This window comes from Aotus nancymaae, unplaced genomic scaffold, assembly GCF_030222135.1.
Source record: "Aotus nancymaae isolate 86718 unplaced genomic scaffold, 86718_ANA_hifiasm-v0.15.2.pri h1tg000053l, whole genome shotgun sequence".
Taxonomy (NCBI): domain Eukaryota; kingdom Metazoa; phylum Chordata; class Mammalia; order Primates; family Aotidae; genus Aotus; species Aotus nancymaae.
The window spans coordinates 16,280,030-16,306,376 of record NW_026988467.1 but is presented as its reverse complement, the minus strand read 5'-3'; the positions used below and the strand labels follow the sequence as shown (position 1 = coordinate 16,306,376).

The 26,347-nt window shown below is 46.1% G+C and overlaps 1 protein-coding gene across 4 annotated transcripts in view; it reads left to right on the top strand.

Moving 5' to 3' along the window:
- The window catches only part of CAPZB (capping actin protein of muscle Z-line subunit beta), a 151,086-nt gene that overhangs the window by 46,897 nt on the left and 77,842 nt on the right, over window positions 1–26,347 (top strand). For all 4 annotated transcript variants that reach the window (XM_064363376.1, XM_064363375.1, XM_064363374.1 and 1 more), the window contains exon 2: window positions 21,051–21,140. In XM_064363376.1, the coding sequence (XP_064219446.1) occupies window positions 21,051–21,140 (90 nt within the window). The remainder of the gene's footprint in view (window positions 1–21,050; window positions 21,141–26,347) is intronic.

Sequence of the window (26,347 nt, the reverse complement as noted above, 5' to 3'; positions counted from 1 at the left end):
AAGCAAACGGACTCCTAGTGTGCTCAGGCCAGCAGTGTGCCACGTGTCCCCATCCTCTGACTGCAGGGAGAGTACAGACCCAAGGCTGTAGCTGGGTCCTGAGCTGCACGGGCAAGAATGCAGGGATTCACGCGTTTTTCAGCCTTGCTTACGTTTATATGATGTATATTTTCAGATTTCATGGCTTTTCTGCGTAAGGTGTTAGCAGCTATAACTGTTTTGTAAGACATGGATTTTACTATAATTGTCTTCAGGTTGAGCTGGAGTAAGTCAGTAGAGTTGGGTGTATGGATTCCTACCCAGACACTAATCCTGAGTCACTCTTCCCAGGGGACCTCAGTGTGGATGGCTGCACGAGTCCCCTCCCCCGACATTGATCATAGGAGCACAAACCAAACACCTAGCAACAGAACAGCACCTTGCTTTGAATCTCAGAATGGTTGGCCTTAGGCTGGACTGGAGGATCCTGTTCCATGGTGAGGAAATGTTTGGACTGAGCTGTGAGGGTTGGATTTCAGGAGAAATGCTTAATCTGCATCAGAGAGCAAATTGTTTTTACCTTATCTCCTCCAGTATCTATTTCTCACATATTCATTACAAAGGTATATCTTATGGGCCAGGTGCATGGCTCACACCTGTAATCCCAGCACTTTGCGAGGCTAAGGCAGGTGGATCGCTTGAGCCCAGGAGTTCCAGACCAGCCCGGGCAACATGACAAAACCCCATCTCTCCAAAAAATACAAAAATTAACCAGACATGGTGGTATGCAAGTGAGACCCTGTTTTAGAAAAACAAAAAGAAAAGAAAAACAAAAGTATTTTGTATTAAGGTATTTCCTGAATGGTTCTACCTTGAAGTGCTTTCTAAGCAGGTTTTTAGATTTGTAGTAATACATGTATTTTACGTCAGCTGTGGGGAAAACTAGTAGTGCCCCCACCTGGCCATGCTGTAGTCCTGTCCCACTCTCCGTCTCTGGGCAGATGATGCGGATGGCAGCCAGAGAGACTGCTGAGGTTCTGGATGTTAGGGCCTTGATTCCTGCAAAAAGAAAAAGCACAAACAAAACCAAAACAGAATACTTGCAAGGGCTGCTTTCACGGGAATAAGGGGTGCTTTCTAAAATGACTGGCACCTGTGAAGCGCCTGGTGATCCAGTGGCGTGAACCCCTGGGGACAGCTGAGGGCGAGTGGTCTCGGAATCGTGCCATGCGCAGGACGCAGCAGAGCTGGGAGTGTCAGCCGGGAGGGAAGCTGCTTGGAGGGAGGCCGAGATGGCTCACTTCAGGTGCCTGAGGGATGCCGTATGGCAGAGAACTTGGGCATCCTAGAGGCGGTTCTGGACAGAAGACTGTCTGTGCTGGAGGCTGCAGTGTAAGGCAGAGCTGCCGAACAGCCAGCACCGTGGGACACAGGCCGCCGGGGACATGGTGCCTTCTCCCCATAGTAAAGATGAAGCAGTGGCCGAAAGACCCAGTGCTTTAGGGAGTTCTTATGGGGGGAAGTGGAACTCCAGGGCCACTAAAACTGAGATCCCGTGGTTTTTCGAGAACAAAAGACCTTTAATTCAAAGACTTTACTATTAATAATTGATACTGTATTTTCCCATATGAATACAAACGTATACGGGTATGTTCTACAGTAAGGAGGATGTAGTTGTCTAAGATGATTTTAAAACTTCATTCCTGTAAATATAAAACATTTGCAAGAGTGGGATAGTCTTATGCTTTATCTCACCTTTCTCATGTGGGAGTTTTAGGGATAACTTCCAGGAGACGTGTTGCTTCGTGTCTCTCAGAGGGCCAGCCCAAGCTGGGCGGCTTCTTGGCCACAGGCAGCTCTTACCCAGGATATGCCACCATGCTCCATACCTCCTGAGCGCTTGTGGCCGTGAGTGGAGCTCCGTGATGTTTACAGCATGTAAGAATGAATCCCACTGATGAGTGAATCTGGTTTCCATCATTGATTGGAAACGGATTCCTACCCCTTCCCCTTGCTCTGGATTTGATCTTCCTGTGAGAATGATGTAAGCCACTTTCCTCAGTCAGAGAACAGAAGGGAAACCAGGAGAATGGGAAGGAGCGACTGTCCGTAATGACCTCTGAGGCTACCCAGTGCCCCCCGGCCCCGGTGGGGAATCACCCACAGCACCTGTGCCCTTGCCTTCTTTGCACCCCTCCCTGTGTTGGAGAGCTGAGATCCTGACATGGGCATCTCACGTGGCCTCATGTGTCCTCTGCTGAGTCTCACTAGGAAGCAGCACAAGAAATGGACAAGGCGGAGCAGACCTGGCCTTGGAATCTGGCCCCACGCATGAGCTAGGATGGTCTTCATGGCCTTTCTGAGCTTGGCTTCCTCTGAGTGGCAGAAAGCCTCATTGGTCATTTTTCAGAGTCCCTTGGTCCACTCCTCAGCACTGAGACACTTGAGAAAGGCTCCTCTCTTCCCTCAGCATGCTCTGGGGTTACTTAAGTTTATTTCCTAATTGAATTTTCTCATTAAAACCCGCTTTCCCAGATCTATTTGGCAGCAGGACAGTTTCAAGGTGGTAGAAGAGCGGCCCAGCTTCCTTTGTTTTTCTTTTCTCTAACTTTCTGGAGGCATCATCGAAGCACGCTGAGCTGCACATATCTGAAGCACACAATTGGATCGCCTGTGTTTGTTTCAGTGGTAACACACAACATCTGCCTCCTTGCTCTCCCCTGCCCCCCGTCTCTGAATCTGCACTCCCTAGTTTTCCAACCTCTTCCTAAGCATTGATTCCAGCTGGCAGCGCCGTGACAAGTGTTTCCGTAAGCATTCCCACGATCCTCTAAGTGAGGAGCGTGACCTCAGAACCATGTGCCCGGTCCCCTCCCCTGACGTAGGAGGTGGTGGGAGGTAAGAACAATACTTGGATGGATGGATTCTCCGTCTGGGGCACTGCCGGAAAGCTGAGCATTTGTAGGCCATCCAAACACCATCGTTCTCCAGGGATTCAAGGGTTAGAAGGGGAAGGCGAATTGATTTCCACCTTCATGTTAGAGGAAGGAGCCTAGGAAAACAACCCTCTCTGCTTTTCTGAGCGCTCCTACCGAGCCTCCCATTCGTTTTGGTCTCAGAACTTATGAGCTAAGTATTTAAAAATTGGCAAACGAAAGCAAAGATGTTTTCTCTTTGTGTCATGAAGCTCTCCCACTGGTGAGTTTGAGGCTCGCTTTGCTGGGATCCCTGGTAAACAGCTTATTCGGTTTCCTTGGGCCAGTGGGAGCAAGGAGAGGTGTGTTCCTAGCCTTGGAATACTAGAAGGGTGTCTGTCTGTCTTGCTGTGACAGTACCTGGAATGAGTCTTGTGCCCATGGTGTTCTGTTCCTGATTGCTTTTCCAAGTTTCCCACCAAGTCTTTAAGGCTGTGGAAAGTAAACACGCTTTCTAGGCTAGTGGACTTAGCATTCTGTATTGACAAGACCAGAAGACAGGAAACAATTGATGATACCATTTATCTCCTTTATTGGGATTACAGGCATGAGCCACTTTTTTTTTTGTATTTTTTTTTTAGAGACAGGGTTTCGCCATGTTGGCCAGGCTGGTCTTGAACTCCTGACCTCAGGTGATCCGCCTGCCTTGGCCTCCCAAAGTGCTGGGATTATCTCCTTTATTGGAAATTAACAGGCAACCCACTCAAACACTTATTTGGGAAGCTGTGTCTCCTGGGACTTAGTGGTGTGTGGCCTTGCCTGTGATTGTCGTTCATAGGTGAGGAATGTACTCCCTGGACGTTGTTAGGATTATGATAGCCCAGTCTTTGGGCCGGCCAGCACCTTTTCCTCAAATTTCTCCCTCCCCCACTCTCAGACACAGGCTGTGAGGACTTGTGACATTTCCTATATTCATGGAAGGCCTTCCTAGCTTAAGGTTCTTTATTGCAAGACTGTTTGCTTTTAATGAAAGCTCTCCATCAGCGGATTTATATGTCTGGTTGAGAAACATTTTTATCTGTCATGAAACGGGAAAACACCCTTCTGAGAAACTGAGCATTTGGCTTCCTAAAGAACCACCGTATCCGCAATCCCTCGGCTTCCCCCTTGTAGAGGTATGTGCTGAAACTTGCTCAGCTTCGATCACTGAGCCTATCCAGCTTTCCTTGGCTCAGCAGCGGATCCATCCAGGCTCCGAAGGTCCCAGGGTCTTCCTGGTGTCTGTAGTCCCAGCCGTATGTGGGTACCCAGAGTCCAGCACTGTTTTCTCCAGGTTGGCAGAAGGCCAGTGAGGCCTTTGTTGTGAAATTGTTAGATTATACCCTTTTACTTTTTTGTTTCTTCCTCATTTCTGTTGATTTAACATGTAGAGTTTATGGAGCAGTGACTGTGTCCCAGGTACGTGTCAGATGCTGGATGAGGATGACCCCCACGTGATCCTTAAAGTAACAGTAGAAAGTATGTACAGCAGTCATCTCCCCTTGGCTGTGGGGGCTATGTTCCAAGACGCCCACTGGATGCCTGAAACCACAGATAGTATCGAACCCCGTGTGCTTTGCGTTGAGGTGTGGCGGCAAAACTAGCACAAATTTCTTTTCTTCAAAGTTTTAGAGATAGATGATTCATTCTTACCATAGATCTTAACATGCATGCAATTTTTCTCTTCCTTTATTAAGTTGAGAAAGTTCATTTAAAGAAGCACTTGACGTCTTGGGTTTCGCGGCCATTATGAAGCAAAATAAGGGTAACTTGACCACAAGCACTGTGACACCAAGACAGTGGATCTGAGAACTGAGCCGGCTCCTTAGTGACTAACGTGTGCATAGCTTGCACAGTGTGGACATGTGGCACAAAAAGATGATTCGTGTCCCAGGCAGCACAGACTAGGAAGGCGCGAGATTTCATTTCATCACACAGAACGGCGTGAAAATTAAAACTTCCGAATTGTTTATTTGTGGAATTTTCCACTTAATATTTTCAGACCATGGTTGACCACAGGTAACTGAAACTGCCAAAAAACAAAACCGCGGATAAGGGGTGACTACTGTGATACTACCCTCGTTTATAGATGGGGAAACTTGAGGCTCAGAAGAGTTTAGTGACTTGTCCAAGGTCACACAGCAGACAGTCTTGCTTTCAAACTTTTATCCTTAACTAGAGTGCTGTGTTACCTTCCTCACTTGTGGCTCCACTGTCCAAAAACAGGTGCTAACTAACTTGCTCCTCTTCTTTTGGAGACTTTAAAACAAAGAGATGGCAGAGGTTCTTAGCACAGGTGGCCTAGCTGCTGAGCTCTGTGGAGTATTGAGTAGGCTCATAGGTTCCGGGGTCAGATGCACCTGCCTTTGAATCCCAGCTCCGCCATCCATTTCAGTGCAGGCTCACCACACTCTCTGTACCTCAGTTTCCGCATCTGAGTTAACTCCTTGGTTCGTTTTTAAGATTAAATGAGATATTGTCATATAAAGCAATTAGAATGATGGCTTAATACGTTTTACTGTTACTTTTATCGCTCGTAAGTCAGCGCCTGCTGTGGAGTACCTGCTTGGTGAAAGTTGTTGGTAGCAGTTGGTGGTTGTGCTGTGCTTGGCAGAACCTGCTTTAGGTGGTGGTGAGAGTCAGTTACACTGTCCAGGGCTGGGCTTAGTTTCCTGGTTATCAAAAAGCTATTCTGGAACTGGAACTTGTTGCTTCTCTTTCTTTAATTCTTTTTACTCGTTGAAGGATGTTAAGCTCCTTCCTCAGCCAGCTTTCTTGAGACATAACACTCAGCGTTTGATTGGGGATGGAAAGAAAGAAGGCTTTGAGCTTGCGAAATATGTCTCGTTGGCAAGATGTTCACCAGCTCTTAGGAAACTTGTCTGTTGATGAAGGAGTAATGTTTCCACTTGTAAAGATCATTTTGGCTTAGCCCAAAAGAACCAAAAAGGAGCGGCTTTGACTGATTCGATTTTCAAGCCTCTTGTTCCGTGGCTACTCAGTCTCATGCCTGTAGGTAATGCTAACTTACATAAGTGAGGATGTGTGTGTATATGTTTAATTGCCTATGGGAATGGTATAATGTGATTTTTTTGTTGTTTGAGACATAAAAAAATTTTTTTTTTTTAAATTTTCAGGCCCCTTGTTCTGTGGCTACCCACTTTGCTGCATTTTAGTCATTTTGTCACCCAGGCTGGAGTACAGCAGCACAATCATGGCTTACTACAGCCGTGACCTCCCAGCTCAATCTGTCCTCCCACCTCAGCCTCCCAAATAACTGGGACTACAGGCACACACCCAGTTAATTTTTGTATTTTTTTTGTAGAGACAGGGTTTCACCATGTTGCCCACGCTGGTCTTGAACTCCTGGGCTCAAGTGATCCTCACACTTCGTCCTCCCAAAGTGCTGGGGTTACAGGCGTGAGCCACTGCCCCAGCCAGAAAAATTATAATCTTATATTTTCTAGAATTAAGTTCTGTGTAAGAGGATGGTGATAATACCTGTTTTGTAGTTTCTTAACCCTTAAAAAAAAAAAAGGCTTACTCTGTTGGCCAGGTTGGTCTCAAACTCCTGGCCTCAAGCCATCTTCTTGCCTCAGCCTCCCAAAGTGCTAGGATTACAGATGTGAGCCACCATGCCCAGCCAATACCTGGTTTTTTTTTTTTTAATTGAATGCTTATTGTTTTAGGAACTATGCTAGTTTCTTTACATATCTTTTGCAATATTGTTCTCAAAATAACCCCTGTAAGATATGTTTTATTGTTATTCCCATTTAACAGCTGAAGAAATTGAGGCTCAGGCAGGTGAAGGAATTATTCAGACCTTCATTGCTAGGAAATGGCAGGTGCAGACTCTGAACTGTTGTCTATCTTACTTCCAGGGTCCTTTCTGCCAACTGCAGACCTTCAAGGCGTCTGCTGTTGGTCCTGAAAATTGAAGCCCAAAGGATGTGATTTTTTCAGGCATCTCCCTGCCCAGCAGGTCCTGACATTAATTGGAAGAGGGCAACGTTGAGACAGGTCTTGGGTTAAGTTTGCACATGTGTCATAGGTTGGTAGAGTATTGCATTGCACATTTCTGTCACCAAAATAGGTTAAAAACTTTGCTGATCTATTTAGGGGAGCCAGAGGGCTGGTTGTTGCAGGATTCTGCTGTGCTGGGCCTGTGGTTATCAGTGTAGAGCGTGCTGCCGTAATGGAGGAGTTACCATTGAGCTGGATGGCGCAGGCAGACAGGGACAAGCAGAGATTGGATAGAGTCTTCCATATTTATTCACACACAGGCATCTGAAATTGGAGCCCATGAACCCAGGGGAGAAGTGGCCCAAGTGCTTTGTTTGATCAGTAAGCACCGTGTTCTTTTCCTCAAGCTTCCTTTTGGACATAAGTCAAAAAAGCAGCACCACCCCCTTCTAGATAAAATATTTGGATTGATGGAGCCTTCATTTTTTCCCCAAATCCTTAAAACCTTGCTGCTTTCCCATCAAGATGTGCCAAATTTGTGCTGTTTGCAGGTTGGCTGAAGCTTCTCCCCGACATCTTTGGAAACCGTGTGCAGGGTTTTATTGGAGTAAACCTATGTCCAAATGTTACAGATTTCATCCAGGCCGTCTTATACTTCTGTTTGGTTTATGTGAATTGGCTGCTTCTGCCATGAAAAAAGGAGTTTACTTTTCTTAGTCTCTGTCAGTGAACATGTGGTCAGTGTTCTTCCGAATTGCTTTTTCTTTTAACTGTTACTCAGAAGACAGGAGCACCCTGCTTTACTCAGCTTCCATTTTTGTGAAAGCCTTCTTGAATTTCTTGTGCCATCAAGGGGAAATGGACAACATGTATGGCATCCCTTGAAGACGTCTCAGGATTGCCCATAATTATGTGTCTAACTGCCAGTTGACAAAGTGGTGGGATTAGTCGCTTGTTACATGAAACCAGCCAGGATCATGCAGAGACAGCAGCTGTAGACATCTGTGAAACACTAATGATCAGACATGAGGTGATGGCGCCTTGCAGATCATCTCAGGGGGTCCAGGAAACTGTCAACCAGAGAAACTGTCTGGGAAAGGCTTTCGTGTTTTCAACAAATCCACCTGCCAGGGATAGCGTTTGTGAGAATACAGTCTGTAATCCACGGTGATAGATTTCAGAATTTGGTAGTAGATGGCATTGTCCATAATTTGTTCATCCGGGGAGAAAAGACTCATTGCCCCTATCTGATTTTGTGAGCTTGCAAGTTGTTCCTTACAAGTCATTAGAAATTCATTTTATTTCACTGGGATTGTTTAACATTCTTTGGAGAATGTTTGGGCATGGGAGGGGACCTGTGTTATGTCCTTCTGTGTCATTCAGTGCTCTGGGGCAGGTCATGTAATTGTTCAGGGCCTCCCTTTATGTATCTGTGAAACTGGGGTAAGAGCCGCCTCCTGCAGCTGTCGAGAGGGTCTCCTGAAACCCACAGGGTGCAGCGCCAGGCCTAGGCTGGGCCACCCTTAGCAGGTACTGCTTTCCTTCCCTTTCATTTTGGAAGTTGGTTTGCCTTTTGGATACCTAGAATTCTTAATCAATAAAGAGCAGTTCACTTAAAAATAAAATTATCTGGATAATATACAAGTATTAAAAAAAATTTTTTTTGAGACAGGGTCTCACTGTATCCCCCCAGGCTGGAGTGCGGTGGTGCTGTGTCCAGGTTCAAGAGATTCTCATACCTCAGCCTCCTGGGTAGTGGGGACTACAGGCACACACCACCACACCTGGCCAATTTTTGTATTTTTGGTGGAAATGGGGTTTCACCGTGTTGTCCAGGCTGGTCTCGAATTCCTGGCCTCAGTGATCTGCCCTCGACCTCCCAAAGTGCTGGGATTACAGGTGTGAGCCACCGTGCCCAATGTGGACAAAATATAAATACTCTTAATACTGCCATCGTTAACACTAATAATGTAGAATTTTATTCAAAACAGTAAAAGAGTATTTTTCTTCTCTTTTCTCTTTTTTTTTTTTTTTTTTGAGACAGGATCTCATTCTGTCGTACAGACTGGGCAGCCTCACGCTCAGGTGATCTTCCCACCCCAGCCTCTTGAGTAGCTGGGACTACAGGGATGCACCACCACACCCAGCTAATTTTAAAAGTATTTTGTAGAGACAGGGTCTCCCCGTGCTTCCCAGGCTGATCTTGAACTCCTGGGCTCAAGCGATTCACCTACCTCTGCCTCCCAGAGTGCTAGGATTACAAGTGTGAGCCACTGCTCCCGGCCTGAAGTATTTTCTTGGATAAAATCAGCTCTGTTCTTAAATTTTGACTTATGATTAAACTGTGGGACCCTTATCCGAAATGCTTAGTACCAGAAGCATTTTGGATTTGGGACTTCTTTGGATTATTTTCAGATTTTGGAATATTTGCATAATACTTACTGGTCAACCATCCCTAATCCAAAAGTCTGAGATGTTCACTGGAGCCTCATGTCTGTGCTCACTAAGTTTTGGATTTGGATTTTTGGGTTAGGGCTGCTCAACCTGTATAACCAGAAGCACCAAAGTGTGTACTAAAGAGATTTGTATTCTGGTCCTGGTTCATTTGCTGTTATGTGATGTCTCATTTGTTAAGGGTCAATTCAGGCCTCAATTTCCCCCAGTTTAGGTGGTTCCTAGGGTCCACTTTAGTGTGATCCTGTGTTTTAAAGTTGGGCAGGTGGAGGAGTAGGCACACCCACGAGAAAATGCTCCAGCTCAGTCCAGCTCACTCAGTTGGCCAGCAGAGCCACTGACAGTGCCTGGGAAACATAGCGGAGAGCCATTCTGAGCAACAGGTCTGTCGGTCGTCATGTGACCCAGGGTGTTTCTCTGCATCAGGTTAGCCCATTTGCTTTGTATGTGTTGTAAAAAGCAGGCAGTGCTTGCCTTTAGGTGGAGCTGCTTGGGAGCTTCAGTGCACAGCTCAGGGATCAGCAAGCTCCCTGAGGTGGGGGCATGGGTGGGCGGCCACCAGCTGTGTGTTGGGAGTGACTAGAGTTGGAGGGTGCCAGGGGTAAGGGACATGTGCCTTAAAGGGGAAATGGAAGAATGGTAGAATACACCCCTGCATACTCTCCTTGCTGGGCAGCGACTCTGCTTTGCCAATTAAAATATGCTTGTACAGCCACCCTCCTCTGGCACTCTGAATGGCTAACTCCTTTTTGAGAATTTTTGTCGTTTTGCCAGATTCACCAGGTAAGCTTTGATCTCTGCAAAGGAACTGTTCTGTGTTCAGCAATTAGAGGTTTCAGAGTGTAAACAGTGAATCGGTTATCCAAAAAAGCTACAGCAGAAATATAGCCCCGACTCTTGAGTGTGACTCATTTCGGATATTTCACTTCCTGGAGGGATGTGTAAGGGAAAAATCAACTGATGGCTGTTGTAGAGTTTGACACAGAGCCTGTGTGTAGGTTGCTAAGTTTTCCTCTGGAACAAATATGCCAGGGAGAGGCACGTGGAAATTTTCATTGCCAGGGAGGGTGTCAGGGCAGTTTGGGGACTCTGCTAATGCTGCCACAGTTGTCTGGTTTCGATGGCCTCACATGGGGTTGGGAACACCAGTAAATAGGGAGAAGGTTCAAATAAATGAGACGGTGGAAATATTTGATGCTGTCCTGGGCTGGGGAAATGGAGCAGAGGGCCTCAGAAAGCAAGCGGGATAAGGGAGTTACTAGAGGGAGGGAAAACAAAGAGAAGGTGATCTTCCATGGACACGTGGAATTCCGTTCAGCTCTCCCTGTCTCTGCCCCTCCTATCCCTGTGGCTTTAGGGAAGCCATGTGCTCCATTGTACTCAGGGCAGGGGGGATTGCGTGGAGTGAGTGCTGTGCAAGCCTGCCCTCCTTTGTGGGTGCTTAATGACTTGGAAACTGACATAATACTCCGCCTACCTTTCTAGAGACTCCTGGCAGCCTGAATGGAAAACCTGTGTCAAGTGAGGGAGAAATCCAGACGGAAAGGGCCCTCTAGCACCTAAAAAAATGTTATGTAAAAGTCCTGGCAGATAAGCCACGGGTGCTTTACACTCTGGGAGAGTTCCTACCCTTTGTGGAGGATGCTCTGTGGCTGGTGCCCTTGTGGCCCAGACGTGGTACCTCATTCCCAGTGGCCTGTGAGGTAGACAGTACCGTCGGGTCCAGGATTTAGAGAAGACTGAGGTTCTAAGGGATGAAGTGGTGACTTGCTTATGCAGGTTGTATGGGAAAGTAGGAATTATTATATCATGTCTGTGCCTTTAGAGTCTTGGACTTCTTCAAGGAAGAAATAATCTTCATATAGTGTCAAGGTACTTATAAACTATTTGTGGGCTATGACTCTGGACCCCAAGTTATCAATCTGATTTATTCCCTCTCTCTAAATTTCTTTTTTTGCTTGTTTTTGTTTGAAATGAGAGCATATTTCTAATTTTCTGCGTTCTCAGCCCATAGCAGATTAGAAGCAACATATTAGTTGAGCAAGTATAGCTGACAGCCTGGCAGAAGAAGCAGATAAATGTAAAAAGTAGACACAGGGCTCTGTTCCAAGAATGGCTACTCATACAGTGTCCTTAGGCTAATGAGGAATGGTTTAGCTGTGTTCATTGCACTGTCCTGTGATCAAGTGCATTGTGTAAAAATGTAGGGCAGGTAATACATTTTAGAAAGATTGCTGTCTTTTAGAATTTTTTTAAAAGTTGATACTTTGATGACCTGGAAAAGTCACTGGGAGGACCAAACCTCGAAGATAATGGAGTAGCTGGGATGCCGGGCATCGAATGTAGGAGGATGGCATCTTTGACTCTTTCCTGCTGTTTTTTTCTGGCTGTCCTCTACCTTAGGTCACAGCTTCTTGAGGGCGAGGATCACATCTCATTGTTCCGCTGTGTCTGCTGGTCACTTACACAGTCCCTGGGTTAAAGGCACAGTGGGGAGAAGCGCTTGGGGCAGAGCCAGGCCTCGAAACATGAAGAAGATCTGGGTTCCAGTGCATATTTTGCCCCTGTCTGTGCAACCTGGCAAAACTTGCACTGGGCCTCATTGTGCATTGTAAAATGAAAGAGCAGGACTCAGATGAACTTGAGATGTCAGTCCAGATCTAATTTCTGTGATCCCAACAGAATTTTTTTTAAAGGAGAGACTTGTTTATAAAAAAGAGAGAGAGAGACTCATAAAGCAGTTATGTTTTTATGGTACTCCAGATGACCTTAACATAGCCGCTGAATTGTTCACTTTAAAATAGCTCTTTTTCTTTTTTTTTCTTTTTTTTTTTTTATTTTGAGACAGTCTCACTCTGTCTTCGAGGCTGGAGTGCAGTGGTGTGATTTTGGCTCACTGCAGCCTCCATCTCCTGGGTTCAAGCAATTCTCATGCCTCAGCCTCCCGCATAGCTGGGATTACAGCAGTGTACCACCACACCCAGCTAATTTTTGTATTTTTAGTAGAGACGGGGTTTCACTGTGTTGGCCAGGCTGGTCTTGAACTCCTGACCTCAATTGACCCACCCGCCTCCACCTCCCAAAGTGCTGGGATTGCAGGCATAAGCCACTATATCCAGCCCTAAAATGGGTAAATTTTATTTCTCAAATAACACTGGGTCACCTATTCTGGCTGGTGGGTTGTCCACAGAGCCGGGGTCCCCCTTCATGTTGCCCTGCCATCTCCCCGGGTCTTAGTCAAAGTAGGACTGCAATGGTTAATTTTATGTTGTATGGGTTTTTTTTTTTTCCTGAATTTAAAAAGATGACATCGACTTAGCTATGATGGTAGACAGCAGACCCCAAAAGGTTGAAGGAGGCTTGGGCCGCCAAGAGGACTTCCACTGTGACTGTGGTTCGCTTGATAATGAGGGTATTGGATTTTCCCATGGGAACAGAAAGTCATCCAAGGGGTATGCGTGTGTTTGTGTTTGTGTTTGAGGCATCTCCCTCCTGCACGGCTGTCATCACATCCCAGAGGACACTCAGGCAGTGAAAGAAGCACTTCTCTTTTTATTGATCCAAAATGTGCAGTTTTCCAGAGTGACCTCAAGATGAGTGGTCGGCTGGGCTGGCCCAGGAGTCTTTCTCCAAATCGCCCCCAGCACAAACTGTTCCTGGGCCACATGGCAGAAAACAGATTTCACGTTTAAACAAAGTTGCTTATTGGGTCACAGATTATACAAGACAAACCATGATTAAGTGAGACTCCATAAATTTGTGGTAAGTCATTCTGGGCGCCAGCAAAGTTTACCTTTGTGCTGTCTATGAAGTTATTTGCTAAGCCTCTCGGGAATGTAAACGAGTCAAGGTCTTGATGAACTGAAGAACAAACTTTGAAGGCCTTGAAGCTTCGGTTGGTTGTTTATATACAGACAGATGCTGTTAAGCGAATATCTGCCTTAACCAGCCACTACAGCAGGCCAAGCAGGACCTCTGCTTGCAAGCATTAGCAGTTTGACTTGCTGCCTGTGCCTGAGTTTTAAAAGCACACATGAACCATCCACACTCCGGTGAGGCTGTGGCACCATCCTCTAGCAGGTGGTCCCAGCTAGGAAACGTAGTCATCGCAGGCTCCTTGGTCTTCCTCCCGGTTCCAGTAACTGACCTCGTCCTATCTGTTCTGACCTTTAAGTCTTTGACTCTCCTCCTCTCCGGCCATCCAGCCAGAGACCTGGTTGCTGTAGAGGCTCCTCCGCTGGCTCTTCTGCCCCTAGTCTCGTCTCTGGTTAGGTTGTCTCCCCGGGGTCACCAGACACATCCTTCTGTGTCAGTTACTAGCTGTCTAACAAAATCACCCCAAAAATTAGTGACTTGAAAGCATAATTCATGTCATTGTCTCTGATGGTTTCTATGGGTCAGGAATTCAGAAGGGCCTTGACTGGGTGGTTGTGGCTTGGGGTCTTGTGCTATTGCAGTCAGATAGCTGGAGCTGGAACAGTGGGAGCCTGGAGCATATGGGGACACAGTGAGCCCCCCTCTGTTCATGGAGCAGAGCCTCAGGGGCTCTTCTGCACAGGGTGGCCTCAGGGCAGTGGAGTGGGCTCCAGCCGTGTATGTTCAGCAGGAAGGGAGAAGCTGCATTTTCTCTTGTGGGCTCACAAGTCGTAGGGCGTCATGTGTACTGGGCTCTGCTGATTAAAATTTCCAAAAGTGCGTCACTTCAAGGCAGAGGGGACGCAGGGAAGAGTGTCACAGTCACAGTGGAAGAGGAGCATGTGGGGTGGGAGCACTTGTTATGGCCATTTTTGGAAAATATAGTCTGCTTTGCCTTTCAAGTCACAACAACATTCTGTCATTCCTCTGTGGAAGAATCTCTAGGGGCTCCAAAACCCTCACAGAAAAGTGGTTTTTAAAGAATGTGGCTGGTCAGGTTCAGTGGCTCACGCTTGTAATTCCAGCACTTTGGGAGGCCGAGATAGGTGGATCACGAGGTCAGGAGTTCAAGACCAGCCTGTCCAAAATGGTGAAACCCCGTCTCTGCTAAAAATACAAAAATTAGCCTGGCACAGTGGCAGGAGTCTGTAATCCTAGCTACTAGGGAGACTGAGGCAAGAGAATCGCTTGAACCAGGGCGGCAGAGGTTGCAGTGAGCCAAGATTGAGCCACTGCACTCTAGCCTGGGTGACAGAGTGGGACTCTGTCTCAAAAAAGAATGTGGCACAGATGCCTTATCTATAAACTGGACAAAAGCAAAACACCGCTGGGAGAAGTGAGGTTCTGAGCCTGGCTCCCGGGGCCAGCTTAGCTGCCCCCTGGGTAGTTTGGGTATGACCCGGCCCTTGTGACAAGGCCCCAGTCACCTCCCCAGGCCACGCCCCACTGTTCCCCACCTCCTCCGAGCACCTGGCTCACCTCTCCTTACCCTGCTGCACCTGCTGCCTGGAAAGGCACACCTGCTCATCCAGGGTGAACCTGCTCTTGTGGCCCCGAGGTTCTGAGACATCTGAGGCTCCCTGTCCCACTTAGTGGCCACCTTCATGCCGATATTGACCTTGTTGTGGATGGTGTGTTTACTGTACCAAACTTGGGGTGTAGGGACGGGCTATATCTCACTTGACCATGATTTCCAAATCAGACTTTGTACTGGAGTTTGCTTAGTAGGCCAAGTTTTCCTGTATGCAAATGACTTCACAATACTATCAGATGTCTGAACACTTTAGCACCTATTTAGATGATAGGGTTTTATTTGACTGATTTATTATTCTGAAAAATTTAGTCCATATTCATGATTGTTTTATTTATTGCAGGGTGATTTAAATTTTATGCTTTTTCTTTAAATCATATGAAAACAGAAAGTGAAATATTTCTTATCTCAGTTTATATACCAAAAGAAAACAGTAACACACACACACACACACACACACACACACACACACAAACCCTAAACCCACCCCTTGGAACCTTGCCAGCTTAAAGTGGGGTAACTGCCCCTTATTATTTGACAGCATAACAAGGACTCTTCCTTGATTTTTTTTTTTTTTTTTAACCATACTGATTTTGACGGCACCATAAGCTCTATGAAGAGCAGAGACTTTCATGTTCACCACTCAGCATCAAAAACAGTGCTCGTTACCTAGGAAACACTCAAATAATGATCAGATGACTAATTGAATGGGCAGAGAATTCCGGAGGGTGAGGAGGAGTGGTCCTTCTCTTACTATTTACTTTCCACCTGGGGAACACCAGTGGGAGGTTGAACTGGTAAAGCTCATTTTATGAAGGAGGCGCCTGGACCAGTCAGCATTTTGAAGGAGCTGGCCTGTGGGGAGTTTTTAGCCACTGGGTGACAGTTTGCTTCCCCCAACTGGCCTTCTGTTTATTTTGTAGCCATGCGAGGGAGGGAAGTCCTAGGAAAATAATTGACACAAGGAAGTACAAATCAGTGTATTGTGAACTGTGCCTTGTCTCTCTGTGCCTTCTCTGTCTCATTATTATACGTACCACATGGCCTTGTGGTTATTTGCTACTTCATGGACAATTGGTTCCTTGAGGCTTGGGACTAAGTCTCATTTGTTGGGCCAGATTCAGGGCCTGGCCCAAGGTTGGCACTCAGTGCACAGTTGTTGGATCGTAGCCCAGTTGCTGGCCTGCAGGCGGCAAAATCCGGGATGATGGTCTTGTTTTGAAGGGCGTGGTGGTTGGGACCCGGCGGGTGTGTCTGCTCTCGCAGTAGGATAGAGGGCAGTCCACCTAGAAGGAGTCTTTGAGTTCATCTGGGCCAAATCCCAGGCCACGAGGTTAAGTGAGCAGTCTTAGGCACACAGACGTCTAGTGACAGGGCATACCTTGGATCCTGGACTCCTGAGTCCTAAGCCCTCTTGCTCTTACTTGTATTTTTTGACCTGCTCCATTTCTGACCTGGGCCAGTTCACCCCTCTTTAGGCAACCTGGTGGTCCCTGCTCCCAGGAAGTCACCATATTGATGCCGAACTGAGTGTGGACACCCGATCGGCATAGCGTACTGCAGCCTAGAACTCCTGTGCTTGAGTGATCCTCCTGTCTCAGCCTCTGAGTAGCTGAAACTACAGGCCTGCACCACCGCTCCCTGCATATTTGTATTTTTTTCTATTACCTTTAAAAAATGTTGAGATATCTGATAGTCATAACTTAAGTTTTAAGCATCACTATTATGATGAATACACTTGAACCTGCCGTTCCATGTGAGACCTAGACAGTATAGCTTTCATCTTCCCCCCGCCCCGTGGCTTTCCTGTAACTGTTCTTCTACTCTTCTTAAATATTGTATTTATCATTCCCTTGTCTTGGCTTAAAGAAAAAAAAAGCCTTGTTATATTAGTCTAAAACACATGTCTAAATAGTAAGAGTATTCATGGCCAGGTGCAGTGGCTCATGCCTCTAATCCCAGCACTTTGGGAGACTGAGGCAGGTGGATCGCTTGAGCTCAGGACTTTGAGACCAGCCTGGGCAACATGGCAAAACCCCATCTGTACAAAAAATAGAAAAATTGCTGGACATGGTGGCTCATGCCTATAATCCCAGCACTTCGGAAGGCTGAGGTGGGCAGATAGCTTGAGGTTAAGAGTTCGAGATCATCCTGGGCAGCATGGTGAAACCCCATCTCTAACAAACTATAAAAAATTAGCTGGGCATGGTGGCCCCCCAGCTACTTGAGGGGCTGAGGTGGGAGGATGGCTTGAGTCTAGGAGGTCAAGGCTGCAGTGAGCCGAGATTGCACCACTACACTCCAGCCTGGGTGACAAAGTGAGACCTTGTCTCAAGAAAAACCAAATTAGCCAGGCATTGTGGCATGTGCCTGTAATCCCAGCTACTTGGGAGGCTGAGGTGGGAGGATAGCTTGAGCCCAGGAGACAGAGGTTATAGTGAGCTGAGATTGTGCCACCACACTCCAGCCTGGGCAACAGAGTAAGAGAGCCTGTTTGCCCGGGCATGGTGGCTCAGTCCTGTAATCCCAGCAATTTGGGAGGCCAAGGCGGGCACATCACCTGAGGTCAGGAGTTCGAGACCAGCCTGACCAACATGGTGAAATCCTGTCTCTACTAACGATGTAAAAATTAGCCAGGCATGGTGGTGGGCACCTATAATCCCAGCCACACAGGAGGCTGAGGCAGAAGAATCACTTAAACCTGGGAGGCGGAGGTTGCAGTGAATTGAGATGGCACCATTGGACCTTAGCCTGGGAGACAAGAGCGAGACTTTGCCTCAAAACAAAAAACAAAAAAGAATGTTCACTATTTTACCTGTTTTTGAGCTTTCTATAAAAGTGGTAGCATCCTAGGGAGGCCCCTGGGACTACACCCCTCTCTCCGCCACCATCGTTCCATTTCCGGGGTCACTCATGTTGTTGGTTGTAGCTGCAAGTCATCCACATCTGCTTCGTTCTCTGGTGTCGTTTCCTGTTTGGACCCCTTAGGGTTTGGGATGACTCCCAAGCAAATGGCTCCAGTTAACTCTAATTTTAATGTTTTACAAGCTGTCATTAAGCCTTCCCATGTTGCTTCACTTATGGGAAGCATTTAATCATTTCCTGATTGATTGATAGTTAAACATCCTTAGTTCTAGAAATTTATAGTGAAACATTTCCGATTAAGATTAATTGGGATTAATGCAAAATGTGAGTCAGACCCTTTTGCAAAAGTATTCTAGTGCCATCAACGAGATTCAGCCTGACAGAGGACTGTCCAGACCCCTCGAGGGGTGGGGATGTGATCAGCATATTGGAACTAAGGTTGTGAACAGTCTGAGAAGAAGGGTTGAAACAGTGTCTTTCACCTTGAGCTTCTCTGGTCAACTGAGGTCTTTTCCTAGATGACACTGCTCAGTTTCTAGTTAATCCCTCCTGATTATGTTCTGTCTGGATCACAGTTTCAAGTTAGCCAGGTTTCCTTATATCTTAATTTGCTTTTCATTTATGGGAAGGATTGCTAATATCTAGCTGAAGACCAGAAGTTTTTAGGGGTTATACGTGGTCTTTAAATTAGAATTGTATATAAAATGTTTCCCTGTATGTACAGTCTTCTAGAGAGGGACTTTATCATCAATCAGATTCTGGGAATCTGCAGCCCCCACAACAATTGTTTTTAGCTCAGGGCTTCTCACCCTTAACTCTATTAACATTTTGGGCTGGGTGATTTTTTGTTGTAAGTAGTCTATGTATCTGTTTATACGCATCCCGGGCCCCTTCCCATTAGATGTCAGTAGTTTTTTCTCTCCCAGTTGTGAGAAAAATGTCTCCATACATTGCCAAATGCCTTCTGGCAGGGTTGGTTGGAGGTGTGTGTGTGTATGTGTGTGCACGTGCAAAATCATCCCTAGTTGAGAAATAGTAGATTATACCTTTTAGTAAGTTTGACTTGAATCATTTAGGGTTTTCTATTCTTGCTGGGTCAAGAGAATTCATAGGTATTTGTTGAGTTTGAACATTAATTCTAGTTTAAGGGGAGCAAGAGAGATCCAGGGCTGGGTTGAGGGGCAGGGAGGTTGGGCAGGGGAATCATTCAAAGTTTTTTTTAATATTTAAAAGTTGTATGTCTATTTATATGCATGCAATATCCCCAGTCATTAAACACATGTGTATTAAACATTTCACATGCATTACCAAATTATTATAACTCTCTGAGGAAGATACTGTGTTCCCATTTTATGGATTAATACATAGATACTTCTAGAGATTCAGAAACCTGCCCATGGTTATAAGTTAATGAATGGCAGTGCTGGGAATTGAATATGTCTCTGTAGAGTCAAAGCAGCTTATCTGTGTGCTCTACTCTAGATGTGGTGTTAAAATTTCCTCTCATGCCACTGAGCCAAACTCATGTCACTGTGGCCTTGGCTGACACATGTTGGCATAGAAGTGCATGGCACAAGTAGGGAATTCATGGTTGCTGGAATGTTTCATTAAGCAAAACAAGTGGTAGAGTTTCTGGTGTGGTGTTTTTCTTTTCTCTTTGCAGGGTAGCCAGTTCGTTGTGTGTTCCAGAATGAATTGTCATTGATAGCCATCTTGAGCAAGGGACAAGCTTTTTCTTTGCTTTCATTCTTTTTTAAAACAGCCGGCTGTATATACCATATCAATATCTTTTAAAAAAATGAAAAGGACTCTCCTTAATAATGTGTTATGTCTTTGGTGACTGTGAAGTAGTTCCTTGCCGCACGGCCTACATGTGGTTAAGATACCTGGAGTATAAGTGGTAATATTCAAAACTTGTATTTCATTAAGGCCAAATGTGACATTTTGAGGATTACTTTGTGTATTTTATGAGACTGTAGCTTGTTGATTTAGGGCTTTCAAAAATCCTGTAATTGGTCTGAGCAGAGCAGATGCCAGACACAAATCAGATAGTGCCTCTCTGCTTGGGTAGTGTTAGGGACTCTATCTGCCTTCCTTGGAGTCACCTGCACTCCTTAGAGTCACATACGCAGGTCTTCACCATTGTATCTGGCCCACCTTTCTCACTTTGTTTCTTGTCGCATCTCCTGAGGTCTAGCCTTCCGTATTAGGGCCCACCGTGCATTGAATTTACTTTGCACTTTACCAGCTTTGCTTCCACTCAGTTCCCTTCCCCTCTCTCTCCCTTTATTTATTTATTTTGTATAGATTTATGGTGACTGGCACCTGGTGGATCTCAGTGAATATTTGCAGCTATATACTGTGAGGACAGTACTGTGAAGCACACAGTGCATAGCTTTAAAAAGGTGCTTGGGCTGGGCACAGTGGCTCATGCTTGTAATCCTGGCACTTTGGGAAGCCTAGGCAGGTCGATTGCTTGAGCCTTAGAGTTCGAGACCAGTCTGGGCAACATGGCAAAACCCCATGTTTGCCCCCCGCAACATACAAAAATTAGCCAGGTGTGGTGGCATGCACCTGTGGTCCCAGCTACTTGGGAGGCTGAGGTGGGAGGATCACTAGAGCCTGGGAAGTGGAGGTTGTAAGGAGCCAAGATCATGCCCCCACACTCCAGCCTAGGTAACAGAGCAAGACCCTATTTTTGAAAGGGTGCTTGATAAACGAGAGTAATGGTTGTCTTTCTAGTCCCCTGCCACCGCAATGACATAGTTTATTGCATTTGCAGTCCACTTTGCTAGGCAGAGTGAGCTCTTGACTGTAGTGTGCCTTAGATTTTAGTGTTGTTTACATGTGGCCTAGGGAAATTTATTAAGTTTCCATTGATTGAATGAAGCACTTTTAACCCCTGTGTGCATCTTGCCACTTGTTCTTTGCCTGGCTTTTCCCCCTCTCTTGGAGCTCATCAAGGAACCTGGCCTGGGGATTGTTACCTGATGTCTATACCCAGGTTACAACAAAGGGGAAAGTTAATCCGCTACTTGAGTGTGCTCACCATGGAACCAACTGGGAGTCACGACATCTACAGCCGCCAGGGTCTGTTGAGCAGGAGCAGGGGAGCCTGCGAGGCAGCTTTCTGACCTCTGCAGCCTGCTTCCACTTCTTGCAGGGTCTTTTGGATGCCCCCACTTGAGACAGAGACTGCTGTCAAGGGGGAGCAGACAGCCTGCACAGTAGGCCCCCTCCAGGCTGCTGGCACACAGAGACCTGGCAGAGGGCCTGTTGCATGGCTCTTTGGGTTTTAGAATGCCTTGGGCAAGCATGCTTTTTAAAAGGAGTTTTTGGTATTCCTTCTGGCAAAAAGGACTGACGCACTTTTATTTCTCCCTCCACAGAGTGATCAACAGCTGGACTGTGCCTTGGACCTAATGAGGCGCCTGCCTCCACAGCAAATCGAGAAAAACCTCAGCGACCTGATTGACCTGGTATGTGCCTCCTTCACATGGTTCCATTTGAGACTGCGGCTAAGAGTTGGTTGCTTTTGTGTAGCTTTTTCCATGCAGAATTCGCAACACAGGAAACCTTTTATCTCTCTAGCCAACCATCCCACTGAACTATGATATTCCTCCAGCCAGAGAGAAGATGGGTTTCATATGGTGGTCTGTCATTCAGAACCGTCTGTGTCAATGAAGCCCAAGTTAGGAGTTCTAAAGTTAATGTCAATCTGCTCCCTCCCCAACTGCCTTGTCTTCAGTTTCCAGAAGCTTGCATTTAGGTGTGATGAGGAAGAGGCCGTACCCATCCAGCAGGCATTCAGCAGTGCACGCAGGCCAGACACTATCAGTCTTTGCTATTGTATGAGTTTCTCCAGCCAACACAGTACAAGCATCTACCTGTAAGATGCTTCTGTGGCTTTATTTCTAGTTGGAAAAGGTGTAACAAGCAAAAGTTGGCTTATTAAAGGGCCCATCACATCTAGTTTCTAAATATTCTATTTATTTTCATAGATTTTTATGCTCTGGATGATCGGTCTCAAGACGATGCTTCAAATTCACTAGCACCATATTATGTGAGAGTGCTCAAAATATTTTTAAAAATCTGTAAAGCCATAGGAAATAACAGAAAGAAATAAAATCAGGTCCTAAGAGGCCAGCCGAATCACACTGATCACTTGGCAGTGAGTTCTGGCGCTGGGTTTGGAACTTGAGTCCCTGAGTCCCGTCTTCTGTTTTTTCCACTGTGTCCTGTGTCTTCTTGGATGTGATTATCTGTTGCCACCCATGGCTCATCAGTGAGGTATCTTTTTAAAGAGTGAGTTGAGAATTCGTTCATATGCTGTAGTAATTTATTTAATTCCATGTATGCATTCAGAACAGTTTTACTAGGAAAAAAATAATGACAGCTAGGAGAGGCGTGTACGTCATTCACAGAGAAAACTTTTCACAGCAGCCTGAAAGGTCTGTAGTGCGACTATCTGCATATTTATAGGGATGCAAACTCCCAGCTGAGAGGCAAGTGTGTGACACAGAGCAGAGTGTGTGGAAGAAGTTGTGAACCTGCTCTATCTCATTCATAGTAATTCAGGAAGTGGGAAGAAAGAGGTTTCTTGAGGTCACTGGCTGCTCAGAGAGACAACTGCGCGTGCTTGTGATGTAAGTGGAAAGAAGGCAGGTATCAAAAAGAGAGTCCCAGCCAGACAGTAAATATTTCAGATGAGTAGTAACATAGTTGTGATGCAGATGAACCCACTGTGTGCTCTGGATCAGGGGTCCCGGGCCAGGAGCTAGTGAAGACGACTGAAGCTAGCTTGGTGGGGTTTAGGGGGCACAGGCCCGTTGGGAAGGGCAGCTGCCCTCGTTATTCCAGGTGCTTGTTGCCCTGTTAGAAGTAGAGCCTCTGTTGCTCGTTTTTGGATTTTTCTAGAGGAGCCATATATTTGGGTTTTTTTGTTTTGTTTTGAGACACTGTCTCTGTCTGTCGCCCAGGCTGGAGTGCAGTGGCATGATCTCGGCTCACTGCAACCTCCACCTCCCAGGTTCAGGTGATTCTCCTGTCTCAGCCTCCAGAGTAGCTGGAACTACAGGCGTCCACCACCACGCCTGGCTAATTTTTGTATTTTTAGTAGAGACAGGGTTTCACCATATAGGCCAGGCTGGTCTCGAACTCCTGCCCTTGTGATCTGCCCACCTCGGCCTCCCAAAGTGCTGGGTTTACAGGAGTGAGCCACCACGCCTGGCCATATTTGGATTTTTATGTGAAATATCCTGATTTTTTTTTTTTAAACAGAGTCTCATTCTGTTACCCAGGCTGTAGTGCAGTGGTACGATCTTGATTCACTGTAGTCCCTGCCTCCCCGTTTCAAGTGATTCTCCTGCCTCAGCCTCCCCAGTAGCTGGGATTACAGGCACCCACCACCATGCCCAGCTACTTTTGTATTTTAGTAGAGACGATTTTCACCATGTTAGTCACGCTTGTCTCAAACTTCTGACCTCAAGTGATCTGCCCGTCTCAGTCTCCCAAAGTGCTGGGATTATAGCTGTGAGCCACCACGCCCAGCAGACTATCCTGATATTTAAACATTGGCCTGCACATTAAATTGGCTGGGTCCAGTTTTGTGTAGAACCTGGGCCTGAGCCTGTGAAACGTCAGCTGGGGGCGGGCAATATGGGCTGGAGGGGTTAGAGGAGATGACCTTTGTTAAGAAATACTGAAGTATAAAGTTGGATAGGTAGGAGGTATCCTTGAAAGTGAGGAGACCTTGAACTTGATGTGGTGAGAATCGTCACCATCAGCCCACTGACTGCTGAACTTTTATGCAGTGCATCGTGCACGACCATATTTAAACCCTCAACAGTCCTATGAGGTAGGACCAGAATGAGGTCTGGGAAGTACCTTCGCATCTTTGCATTTTTCTTAATTAGAAATCTGTGCTTGATCCTGTGTGGAAGAGGTGGGCAAAAGTTGAAGGTGTGATTCACCTTTCATTTGGTCAGCTGCAGCGGCCTGTTTTTCTTCTAAACTCAGCATGAAAGCATGCTTGGCTGAGTTTAAATTTAGTTTGCCAATTTAGTTATTACTGTATTTTAGAAATAAGCCAAACATAGAAGTAGGAAATGATGAGCAAATTTTTCTCAGTAGACCCTTCCTGGTGTTTAACAGGCTGTTTTGTTCTTATGGCAACCGAAGTGTTTTACTACAGCTGTGTCTTTTCTCTGGGACTCCCTCATCACTCTCTCTTCCAGAGATGTGCATGTAGCTGCTTTTATCAAAACCTGGTCAGCTGGTTCCCTTGCTGCCTGGGCCAGTTTTCCTTGGGCTCAACAGAGAAATTGCAGCATTGATGGTGAATGAAGGAGAGGATCAAGAGCTGTCTTTTGCCATAGCCAGATACTGAATGACACAGATCAGTTCTGAGGTTTAGTTGCAGGATGGTACTTGGACACAAGTGGATGTATGATGCAGTGTGTGACATTCCATAGATAACTGTCAGACCGTACTACTTTTCCTTTTTTTTTTTTGAAACAGCGTCTTGCTCTGTCTCCCAGGATGGGGTGTAGTGGTGCAGTCAATCAAAGCTCAGTGCAGCCTCAAACTCCTGGGCTCAACTGATCTTCCTGCCTCATCCTTGCGAGTAGCTAGGACTACAGGTGCCCACCACCACATCTGGCCCATTTGTTTTAAATGTTTTCTTTACCATGGAGACTGGTTTTCCCTATGTTGCCCAGGCTGGTCTCGAACTCCTGGCCTCAAGCAATCCTACTTTTCTGTTTTTAACTTTGTCTTCTGTAGAATGTATGCTAGAGCCAGTGGAGGTGGACTGAGGTTGGGGTGGACAGCTGACGTGTGTTGAATACCTGCCATGTGCCCAGGACTAAGCTGGGGACTTCTGTTTGTGTTATTTATTATTTCTTCAAAGTCATACAACACCCCTGTAAGGTACACATGGCCACCTCACCTCTTTTAGATGATTTAGACTCTATGGGGAAGAAGCCAGGAAAGGGATGTGGCTTTGGAGCGCCAGGAGTTCTGGTTTCTCCTGCTTCCCGGATTCCTTTGGGTCAGTCACACTGAAAGCAACAGATTAAATGTGGCGTGTCTATGTGGTGTATCGGTTTTGCCTGTTGGGAGAGAAACTGTTAAATAATTAAATTCATTAGTAATCTAAAATGTTAACACATAGGTATATTATGGAGAATAATGTTAAATTCATATAATTTAAAAGCAAAAACTAGACAGAGGGCAAAAAAAAAAAACCCTTCTCAGAACCAGACTATTTAGGATTAGTGGTTCACTTTCCTCCATTGCCTCAGGGGGTGGCCTGAGAGGCGCCAGCTCCCCCTCACTGGCAGCGTGGAGGCCACCTGGGGCCTCATCTGCCTCAGAGGCTGAACAAGAGGCCAGAGTGGATTCCCATCATCCAGAGTGGATTGAGGAAACAGTGTTCTCATTAATTTTTTAATTGAAGTAAGGAGGAATGTCAGAATGGAAATGGAGCATGACTTTTCAACAAATTAGGATCTGGTACCTCATGCCTCATTAAAACCGTATTGACATGCATTGGCCAGGCGTGGCGGCTCATGTCTGTAACCCAGCACTCTGGGAGGCTGGTGGATCACCTAAGGGCAGGAGTTCGAGACCAGCCTGTCCAACATAGTGAAACCTCATCTCTACTGGGGAAAAAAAAAAAAAAACTATATTGACATGCTTCAGAAACCACTTTCTGATTGATGGCCTGGCTTTGAGCTCCTCACTAAGTATGGTGCTCATAGAAGAGGCAATGCACTGGTTTTGTACTGGATCCTGTGACTGATCCTGGAAGTTACTTCTTTGAATGTTTTATTTTCATCACTGCCAGTGTTCTCTGGGAATGACAGTTTTTCGTTTTTCCTTTTTAACTGAATTTACAAAATGCTTTATTCTGTAAGAATTGGTCTGTGCTGAGTACACTGCTGTGGCGTTGACATTCACATGCAGTTCTAGTTTCTTCCCAAAGCTATAATTTCATAAAATTCACACTGTTATGCACCTGTCTAAAGGCAAAGGATCTGGGCCTTTGTTATGTGTAATCTGGGATCAGTCAGGTGTTTGGAAAGTAGTTAATGCACTGCTGCTCCGTGCAAACAGCAGTCATTCCTCCCATGCTCACCTGGCCACGATAATGAAGGGGAGGTGGTTGTTTTCAAGAAAAGTCTCCAGTTTTAAGACTGACAAGAATGTTAGGATTTGCCAGCGTTCCCCATGAAGGGAATGGCCTCGCTTAGATGTCAGAGCCAGGGAACTGTGGGGGGATGGATCCAGTCCACCAGTGGTCTGATTGCAGAGTAGTGTTAAAGAGAAACGTGGTAGATGCTTGGCAGCCAGGCCAAGGCAGCCCAATTTATCATGCCAGATCGGCTTGCTTTTTTCTTCCCAGCATCAGAGTTTTTGCTGCCTCGGGATTAGGAGGCCTGCTCTGATTGGTGGGAAATGACCTTCCTTTGCAGATGGCCAGAACATCATTTTATTACATATTAATCCCATTGTGCTAGAGTGAATCCAGCCAAAATCCGTTGTTAAGCTGTTTCAAAAATACCCACACGTCCACAAGGGCCAAGAATCATATGATGTGAAGATGTCCCTTGGCTTCATAAACTTGGACCTTCTATGGCTTTACTCTGCACACTGGCAGCAAGAGCAGAAATATCTCGGCTGA